This window comes from Cydia strobilella, chromosome 9 (assembly GCF_947568885.1).
Source record: "Cydia strobilella chromosome 9, ilCydStro3.1, whole genome shotgun sequence".
NCBI classification, from domain to species: Eukaryota; Metazoa; Arthropoda; class Insecta; order Lepidoptera; family Tortricidae; genus Cydia; species Cydia strobilella.
This window is the reverse complement of record NC_086049.1, coordinates 17,520,108-17,531,078: the sequence shown is the minus strand read 5'-3', so window position 1 is coordinate 17,531,078 and position 10,971 is coordinate 17,520,108. Positions and strand designations below refer to the sequence as shown.

The 10,971-nt window shown below is 36.7% G+C and overlaps 1 protein-coding gene across 1 annotated transcript; it reads right to left on the bottom strand.

The window, feature by feature from the left end:
• Nucleotides 1–3,433: 3,433 nt before the first annotated feature.
• LOC134744446 (cytochrome P450 6B5-like) lies at nucleotides 3,434–6,987 on the bottom strand. Its single transcript, XM_063678258.1, has 2 exons — nucleotides 5,606–6,987; nucleotides 3,434–3,622 (listed from the first exon to the last, which is right to left on the bottom strand). The coding sequence occupies exons 1-2, from the start codon at nucleotides 6,948–6,950 to the stop codon at nucleotides 3,459–3,461; spliced, it is 1,509 nt and encodes a 502-aa protein (XP_063534328.1). The 5' UTR covers nucleotides 6,951–6,987; the 3' UTR covers nucleotides 3,434–3,458.
• Nucleotides 6,988–10,971: the final 3,984 nt, after the last annotated feature.

The following is a 10,971-nucleotide window of genomic DNA, read 5'->3' as shown; positions in this document are numbered from 1 at the left end:
TAGGGCTCACGGAGCCCTACGGTTACATACGGGGAAGCTTACCAAAAACTTAAGATTATTTATATTCCTTCCTTTTTAGGGCTCACGGAGCCCTACTTACATACGGGGAAGCTTACCAAAAACTTAAGATTATTTACATTCCTTCCTTTTTAGGGCTCACGGAGCCCTACTTACATACGGGGAAGCTTACCAAAAACTTAAGATTATTTACATTCCTTCCTTTTTAGGGCTCACGGAGCCCTACTTACATACGGGGAAGCTTACCAAAAACTTAAGATTATTTACATTCCTTCCTTTTTAGGGCTCACGGAGCCCTACTTACATACGGGGAAGCTTACCAAAAACTTAAGATTATTTACATTCCTTCCTTTTTAGGGCTCACGGAGCCCTACTTACATACGGGGAAGCTTACCAAAAACTTAAGATTAAATTTATATTCCTTCCTTTTTAGGGCTCACGGAGCCCTACGGTTACATACGGGGAAGCTTACCAAAAACTTAAGATTATTTTTATTCCTACCTTTTTAGGGCTCACGAAGCCCTACGGTTACATACGGGGAAGCTTACCAAAAACTTAAGATTATTTATATTCCTTCCTTTTTGGGGCTCACGGAGCCCTACGGTTACATACGGGGAAGCTTACCAAAAACTTAAGATTATTTATATTCCTTCCTTTTTAGGGCTCACGGAGCCCTACGCGGTTCATGGTCCGTAGACCCAAAGGGTAAAATCGTGACCCTATTACTAAGACTCCGCTGTCCGTCTGTCCGTCACCAGGCTGTATCTCATGAACCATGGCATTAGACAGTTGATATTTTCACAGATGATGTATTTCTGTTGCCGCTACAACAATAAATACTAAAAAACCGGCCAAGTGCGAGTCGGACTCGCACACGAAGGGTTCCGTACCATTATCTATAAAAACGGTCACCCATCCAAGGACTGACCCCGCCCGACGTTGCTTAACTTCGGTCAAAAATCACGATTGTTGTATGGGAGCCCCACTTACATCTCTATTTTATTCTCTTTTTAGTATTTGTTGTCATAGCGGCAACCGAAATACATCATCTGTGAAAATTTCAGCTGTAGCTATCACAAATCACGAGATACAGCCTGGTGACAGACGGACAGACGGACAGACGGACAGCGAAGTCTTAGTAATAGGGTCCCGTTTTTACCCTTTGGGTACGGAACCCTAAAAAGTACGGAACCCTCGGTGGGGTTTACTCATTAATATTGTAGAGAATTTTATGGAGGATAAACTTCTCCTATATATTTTTATTGTAGTTTTCACAGTTTTCTTGAAATTTTACACGAACTAAAAATGGGGATACAGAAGTGGGGAGAGGGAGGGAAACAATATGCGTTTATACTTCTATTTATTCTTATAAACCTAAAAGCTATATGCATGCCTAGTTTCGTGCTTTTTGCAGTATGGGACCATACCTCCATACTAAATCGAGCTAATTAGCCGCACTAAATAGTAAAAGCGCAAGTTTAGTTTTTAAGACAACAAATATTTCATGATTGCGGCAATTAGAACATTAAAGTACCGGCTATTAGATAAATGATTACCGCATAACACATACATACCGTAGATGTGTACACAGAAGCGCCCTTTGACCCCAATATTACATACCTTCTGGATCCTCCTTCTTATCTTCTGGATGAGATTGGCTCAGGACCAGGATAAGCGGCGTACTCGAGGAGAGGCCTATGCTCAGCAGTGGGCGATAGAAGGCTGATATGATGATGATGTGATGATGATTACATACCTACCCCATATGCACAATTTAAGTTTAATTAATAAAAAACCGGCCAAGTGCGAGTCGGACTCGCGTTCCAAGGGTTCCGTTCATTACACAATTTTTAACAATGTATATTTTATGTTAAATATGAGTGAAATGTCATTAAAAAACCCTAATAACTAACGGATCAATAACTAAGTAATTAAATCCGACTCACGCTTGACTGCACATTTCTAATAGGTTTTCCTCTCATCTATAAGTAAAGAACTATTTTATGTATTTTTTTCAAAATTTTAGAACCAGTAGTTTCGGAGATAAAGGGGGCGGCGGATGGTCATTTTTTGCCTATTTTGTTAAATAACTACTAAAATGTTTATCCTAAAATTTATAAAAAAAATATATACTTATTTGAAATTCTCTAAAGGAGCTCTTTCATCTGATATGTAACACGATAGTTTAAAAAACTTTTTTTTTTAATTTTCTCTTTTCCCCCCAAAAGTGGCCCCCCTGTTTAAAATTAATTTGTTTACGTTACATGTCCATCTTTGGGTCACAAACTTACATACCTATGTGTACCAAATATCAACTTTATTGGTCTAGTTTTCGGAGAAAATAGGCTGTGACCGACGGACAGACAGACATACAGACAGACAGACGCACGAATGATCCTATAAGGGTTCCGTTTTTTTCTTTTGAGGTACGGAACCCTAAAAACATATACTTTATACAACAACGAGCGTATCACACGATAGCAATGAGAAGGCCTGGCCATTAGCGTTGGGAGAGTATCACACGATGGTAATTAGAAGAGACCTGGCAATCAGCGTCGTGGCTCTTAGAGATAATGATATTATTTAATAAAAAAACCGATTCAACAAAGATATATCCTATATGTACAACACAATCCATGGAGTCCAGAATTCCGCTTTCGTTATAAATAAATAAATAAAAATGTTATTTATTAAGGTATCAACCCATTACAGTACAGTAATAATAATTAGTACATACCAACTATATTAAATTTAACTATTCTAAACTAAACTAAAATTAAAGCAATAATTAATTAATAATAAAAAATCCTTAAGTACTAATTAAATTTCGTAATATTTATTACCTTTATACACATATACACCCAATATTTTAACTATCAGTCATAGGTGCGGACGGTGATCGTGAGTTGTGCATAAGTATTTTTAAATTGTTTCTTATGGAATTATAAACAGAAATAGATATCACACACTAAAAAAAAAGTGACCAAGTCCAACGGTGGCCGAGGCAGAAAACGAACCCGCGTCTTCAGCTTACGCGGCTAACATCCTGACCACACAATAGACCACCCGGCCACCGGTCACCGATGGACTTGATCACTTTTTCTTTAGTGTTTATCTATTTCAGTTTATAATTTTATATATAGAAGTGTGACTACTTAAAAAAACACAAGTCAAAATATTTCATAAAAATAATTTGATTTGTTCCCAAGTTGTTTCTTATGGAACTTTGAAATTATGCTGTTTCTGTTGAAAATTATGCCTGATTAGTGATTAGGTACACTGCAATACTATTAGCTTAGCACCTTTGCATACAAATTTCTATGCAGGGGGAATACTTTTACTCTGCAGCTACATCGTTACATCGTTAGTATATAATTTATATATTTTTTGTTTTTTCTCTAATGAATAGATAATAGTTTTACGATTCATTTATACAGGACCTACCGCGGGTAAACATTCACGTAGAGGGGCTTGTTAGGAGAGATCACGATCCGATATGGGTTGTTGGAAAAGGAGCGAACGGTGTTCTTGCCAGCTTCCACCCGGAACTTTGAGAGCAATCTGATTATACACACATATGACTGCACGCGAGCAAACCGCATTCCTGAAATAGAGAGAAACGGTTAAATGAAAGAGATACTAATTAATAAAAAAAAGTTTTAATAATCCTGCTGAAAGTATTTAATTCTCACATAGGACCATTTCGAAATGACAAAAAAAGTTATATTCGGTGACACCTTACAACATACCTAACCATTGTTTTTGTATGCATTGTTTTTTTTTTCCTTTCGAAACTGATTTTTTGTAGGAACAAAAACTAAGCTATAACCATATATAGTAGAAATAATCGACGGAATAATAACGTTCGTATAATACTAAATACTCTTTAGAATTACCTATATATTGAAATTGATGTACATGTACACCCAAAAACACACTATTATTATTCATGAAATAAAACTATGAAAACGGATTATATCGCGTATATTGAATTCACCCGTTGACCACGAACGCTGTAAAGAGTTCGAAACGTCGGGATGTATTATAAATTAAATATACGCGATATAATCCGTTTTCATAGTTTTATTTCATGAGTAACTATCGCGGTAACCGAAGACAATATTACACTATTATTATTATTATCGTATGGCTTTATTGATGAAAAACACACAAAAAAAACAGATGTTACAAAGATAAAATTAACATTATGTGTGCTATAGTCTTAGATCTAAGTTTGATAGCCATTCCCTGGCATCCGCAGTTATCACGTGCAGTTCTTTCACGCCTCCAGGAAAGCTTCTCTTGGGACATTCCTTTACGATGTGCGTGGTTGTCTGGTCTGGCGCGACACTTAGGTATACGCACTTATACACACTTACCGAATCCACGTTTTGTATCACTTTAATGACCATAATTGGAAATGTATTCATGCAATGTCATGTAAAGTTTTAAAAACATGTTTTATGTATGAACTCAATCGGAATCCTAACAGGGATAAACACTATTTGATGATTAGACGTTTATTAATTTCGCATTTCGGGATTCACCAGCACTTTCGTTAACTTACTTACTTTAATTACTACTCTTATATGCTTAAAAAGTATGCATGAGCCAAAATCTGCGGCCTAGATTGCACTAAACCTGAGCAAGTACCTAATGAATGAAAAAAATTGCCTATTAAGATTTTTACGAACGGGAATATACTGAATTCAATAAAAAATCTTGGTTAGTTTACTTTAAATGTAGGATACATTATTATTTTTGGTGTGATTTGTCCTCAACGCTATAAAGCAAATATTACTCTAAGAGAATAAATTAAAAATATATATTATATTAATATTTTTAACAAATTTTCTGTGAATTTTCGTTTTTTTTTACATTTTTATTGAATCTACAAAAACTTTTTAAGAAAAAATTAAACCGCCGAAAAACTGAAAAGCAAAAAATAATAACCCTTTTTATTTAAACTTAATAACTAAGTTCTTAAACTAATGTAAGTATACCTAAGTAATTTTGAGGCCACGTCAATCAATCAAGTTCTTCATTTTCAGTCGAAGGGGCGTGATGCGCCGCGCCGCCGCCGCCGCGCATCACGTTTTACGTAATTCATTATGGCAATTGCTTGTTTGGCGACGACTCAAAATTACTTAGGTTTACTACTCAAAACATTAGTTTAAGAACTTAGTTATTAAGGTCAAATAAAAAGGTTTATTATTTGTTGCTTTTTAGTTTTTGCGGCGGTTTATTTTTTTGTTGTTTTTTTGTCGCTATGATGTACTCACCCCCACAAATCACCCCTATTTCCCCACCCTATCCAATTAAAAAAGAATTTTTAAAATCTGACTACATAACAATCAATGAGTGAACAATCAATCAACCCCTGTTTTCCTACCCTTAGGGTTGGATTTTTTTCCAAATTTATATGGGATCAACTTCGGGGCATACCCTTTCCAATAAAAAAAGAATTATCAAAATCGGACTACTCTGTAAAAAGGGTATCTTAAAGTTCGAATCAGGCCGTAAATGTTTTAAAAATGAGTATTTTACCAATGTTTGTTTAAGTTACATAATAAGTTTGTTTACTTACCAATGCAATGTCGCGGTCCAATGCCAAAGGGCAAATACGCAAAGGAATGCCTGGCAGCTACGTTTTCTGGAGAAAATCTATCGGGATCAAACTTCTCCGGTTCTGGGTAGTACTTCTCATCATGGTGAATACCCGAAACAGATACGAACACAAGTCGATCTTTAGCTACGTTGACGTTCATTCCCGGTAATTCGTAATCGTTTTCAGCCTTTCGTTGTAAAAAGTCCGCTATCGGGTACATTCTGAGAGTTTCACTAAAAACCTGATCTAAATATTGTAACTCATTTAAAGTGTCCAGATCTATTCTGCCGCCATGTCTTTCAAGGTATTCATCTATCTCATTCCTTAATCTGTCCTGTATTTTAGTGTCCAATGCTAGGTGGTACAACATGAAACCCATGGTCGAAGCTGAGGTCTCATAACCACCAGCGTAAAATACAAAGGCTTGTGCTTCTATTATACTATTAGTTATCTCAATCGTATGAGCTTCTCCATCACTGTCCTTGTTGACTACTTCAACTTGTTTTTTATTCTTAATTTCTAATATCAAATCCATAAAGTCTTTTCTATTTGACGGCTTTCCGTTTCTTTGAGTAGTTACAGTTTCGATAAGCTCTTTAAAAAATTTGGTTACGTACGCCGGGAATGCGGATATATTTAACTTTTTAAGGATACCTGGGAACAGCATATCGAACTCGAGAGCATAATTAGCGGTAAATATTTCCTTATCGACTCTTTTTAAAGTTTGAATGTCTCCACGAAAGGTGTCTATATCCAGACCGAAGGCGCACGCAGTTATCGTTGACATTGTGTACTTCTGCACCAATCCATGGATATCATGCTCGGGTGTTGTCGCTATAATCTCACTTACGTAACCAATGAACTTATCAGCTCGATCATCGAGCAAATACAACATATTCTTCAGCTTTGAATTTGTAAATATGGGTGAAAATCGACTTCTTAGTCCTCGCCATGTCTTCCCGTCGGAGTGAGCAAGGTTTTGTCCTAGCCCTTCTTTGCTGAACTCCAAGCCTCGATCCGCAAAATTGTCGAAATCTTTTACCAAAATATACTTTAAAATGTCGAGGTCTCGTACAATGAGCGTTGGAGTTGTCATCCTGAACATTCCCACTACTTTCTCTCTTGGGAAACTTTCATATATATTTTTAAAAACTCCACCCATTGTATCGTAGCGCAAAGCGGATTTATACATGTTTCCAAAAAACGGAATAGGTTTCGGTCCGGCAACATTTCGGTCCTTCCAATAAGAGAACGTTCTTGTGAAGTAATAATACAGAAGTACACTTACAACGACTGTCAATGTCACTACCGTAAGAAACACCATCTTAATTCAAATTTTGTTTCATTTTGCTACTGCTAGTAATGGCTACTCTGGTCTGTTGAATGTTGTTATGTTGCATTATTTTATATACGCTGATATTTATAGACGCGTTATGTGGTGACTCAACACAGACATGAATATCATGATTACTAAGCAAACATATTCGGGCGTTTTTTATCATTCGTGAACCGGTTGATAAGCGGGCGTTACGTCTTAATATTATAAGGACCACGACAACACGAACACGGAAAATGTAGTTTAAAACATCAAAAATGTAATATTCTTGTAGGGAACGGGGTAATGTACAAATAGGGATCCAGGACTTTATTGAGGATCTCATTCGTGGGATATCAAGATGTCATATAGTTTATACAAAGTATATCGTATAGAATATGTCTCATGCTTTATCATGGTCAACGCTTAATCAACTTCAGGCTGCGCCATTTCTCAAAAGTTGTAGTTTCACTAATATTTTTTTAAACAGCCTCAAAGAACTAATTCTTTGCACTTTGGAATACTGGCGGTATTCCCTCGCTGAATGGCCAGTGATAGTTTGCCCACGAGGAAAGAACAAGAGCGTTGTGAGACCCGCCCACCCCAATTCTCTCTATCTAAAATTACAAATTCACTTTTGATACAAGCTTTTATCACTGACTGTACTTTTCTTTCCACAGTTAACTAATACTCATTGAAACAATTCTAACAGCCCCAAATCACGATTACTTTGTCAATATAATAACGCGTACAGGGTGCTGATGGGGCTGCCTAGGTTCAGTAGCAAGTCAGGGATGTTCGCGGAGGCGCGGGTAGACTGCTCCCTGGTGCGCAGAATCCGGGCTAGCTCCAACAGCATCCTGACCATGATTGCAGACAGGGTTGACGGTGTTTATTTGAACAACTGCTGCCTCATTCATAGCCTAGTATAAAATTACCCATAAGCATTACTAACACTGATTGATCCTAGTTGGTCGTTGAATAAAGTTTTTTTTTTTGCGTTGTTTTATCACAGAATTCCCATGGCCACCTCCTGTCTCCATCATCCGATCAGCTCCATGTCGTCATAAAATATTGCATAGTCATATGATTTACATATGCATGCAAAATTTCAGCTCAATCGGAAGTCGGGAAGTGGGTCAAATTTAGCTTCCAAGATCCACACAACCCACACCCCACCCACCCACACTACCAAACCCACACTAACAAAATACTCGTAACATAGATTACATAGGTATGCAAGTTAAATAAAAGCTTGTAATAATGAATATCCAAAAATACTAGTCCCAACTCGACAGAAACCACTTCCTTGTACTTTAGGTTTCCCGAAACTGAAGAGGTTTCAAACATTAAAGGTTAGAATCCTAGTTCAAGTGAATCGGAATGTAAATCTGAGAAGCCCTTGGCAGGCCACTTTATACCCTCTTGCTGAACCAAAGCAGCACTTAATGAATTAATAGGAACGGACCGTGCTGTAATAGTTATTTGTTTTGCAAGAGGATAAAGTTGTTGTTTAACCCCTCGTGCAAAAGGGGCCCACTGACTATCAGTCCGCCGATATATACGATATCGTCCTGTCAGTTGATAAGATAAATATAAAGAAAATAAAGAAACTCAACTTTGGGAACAAATCAAATTATTTTATTTTAGACGTCGGTTCGAATCCGGCCTTCACCACTGGAGGGCTTCGTCACTTTTTCTTTAATATATGACATCTATTACAGTTTATAAGATAAAGAAAGTTTATTATTCAAGTAGGCATATTACAATGCGCTTATGAACATCAAAAAAAGCAACGCCGGCTCTAATCTGACACCTCTGCCCCGAGGAGATTTAAATCCCCCCTCAATTGGAGGAGGGTATCCCAATATGGGACCGGCAACAAACTCGGCGGGACACATCTTTTCAAAACAATACATCTTTTAATTAACATGCGTTAAGAGTAAAAAAGAAAAAATACAATTTAAATTACTATAGAATGCATACAATTACATACAGTAGGTACTTTTCTTTATAGAAATTTGATTTAAAAATATATATGTACATCAAATCATACAAATACCTCTTTCAGAAAACATATCAAATTCGTAAAAATGGAAAAGAAAAGAAAATTAATAAAAGAAATGAGAATATTGTATAAATCTGACTGATTGTTATGAAATACCTACATAAAATATTTGATGTGCTTTCTTATCTGAGCCACAGATTAATAAATAGTTACTATGTAACAGATACATCATTCCCATACAAAAGCGAAAATACCTACGCTATAATAGCCTACAGAATCTTAATAATAATACCTGCTGCTCAGGACGAGAAGAAATGTACCATAAGTACGCGCACAAAGAGTCGAGACTGCCTTGCTCGCCGTGCGAGTCACGTGCCAACGCGTCATCGTAAGAATGAGCTAGGGTTGTACTGTTACTTATGTTATTATTGTAATAAAACGAATGTTGCGAATCAACCATATTTTTTATTAGTCAATCAAATATTTAAAAACAACAATTATATTACCTGACTCAAAAAACTCTTTCATTTACGATTTACCTACTTATGTTCAAAGAAATAAATGGTGACAAAATTCATAAAGATAGATTTAAAATACTACTCGGTAAATACGACAAATTTTTCTTTGTTTTTTAACTTTTACACCCATCTACTGCACAATAATTACGTGGTTTCGGCATTTCGAAGCGTAGGCGCGGGAAACGTGCGGTGCGAGCGCTCAGGCGGGCGTTCGGCGGCCCTCTGTCGGTTCTATCGTCGACGATACGCCAAGCGGTAGGCATATAGCGCGTGGCCTTAAGCGAGTGAAGGAGGCCTGTCTGAGCTGTGTCACCTATATCTCTAATACCCATAATATAATGATTTTAATTGTTACTTGTTTTTATTACAGTTTCTGGTTTGGACCATGCATGTTTGTCTGTCAAGTAGTCCTCGACTCTGTAATAAGCCTTCAACATCAAAGACTTTTTTAAGTAATTCTTAAAGAACTGGGAAAGGGTGACCTTAAATCTTCAGGTAACTTGTTATAAAAAGTGAATGCATTGCCCGACGAATTACTTTTTTACTTTACGGACACGAAACTTTGATAGCAAGTTTATTTTTATTTCTAGTGTTATAGTTATGGACATCAGAAAATATTGTTCGGAACTGTCAATTTTTTGCTCTAACTGACAGGCCGATATCGTCCGGCGGACTGATAGTCAGTGGGCCTCCTAATACTGATACCAGAGCAAGCGAATGATTAAAATTTCTTACCCAACGCCAGGAAAATACTAACTGTAAACATTACTAATCGTATAGATCAGACCGTCTTATTTATAAAACTTTACAAGCCTCAAATTGAGGCTTGTAAAGTTTTATAAATAAGACGGTTAATGGCGTAGGGATCCGGTCTGATCTATACGATTAGTAATGTTTACAGTTAGTATTTTCCTGGCGTTGGTGTGGTAAGAAATTTTAATCATTCGTCAATTAGTTAGTTTATGTTTAATCCCTTTCTTACAATACATAATTCAAAATGACAGATTACTAGCTAATTGAGGCTTATTGTAGCGCTTTTCTGTAAAAGGCCATAAGTATTCTTTAGTATTATGAGATTTATAACTCAATCTTGGAAATCTGTCGCATCTACCACACTATCTGTCCGCGACTCTCCTTACAAATGATTGTCCTCTGATTACTGGCCGTCGGGTAATTCCGCCATTATCCCAACCACGAGGGTGTATAGGTACTTAAATTTCGTCACCGGCGTAAAGGCCGAAATGTTGCGAATAAAACATTTTATTGGGGAAATTTATGGTCCTACGGGGTCACAGCGCACGCTATAAATTTACCATCTGCATATTAGCATGAAAATATTTGATGTTGGATAGGGTTGACGTGGATAACTTGCTGAAATGAAATTACCTGCGATAACATGCATATTGAGATAGTTGATAGTCCAAAAAGTATCCGCTTGAAATGGTAAATTCTTGGATTTACAACATGTCACCTTTCTCTAAACTAAAATATATATTTTAGAATA

What these genes read in the sequence shown, in the direction of transcription:
- LOC134744446 (XM_063678258.1), bottom strand. Translation starts at nt 6,950, where the DNA reads ATGGTGTTTCTTACGGTAGTGACATTGACAGTCGTTGTAAGTGTACTT. An exon ending in TGGACCGCGACATTGCATTG is followed by an intron (nt 3,623 to 5,605) that starts GTAAGTAAACAA and finishes TCTCTATTTCAG; the next exon opens with GAATGCGGTTTGCTCGCGTG.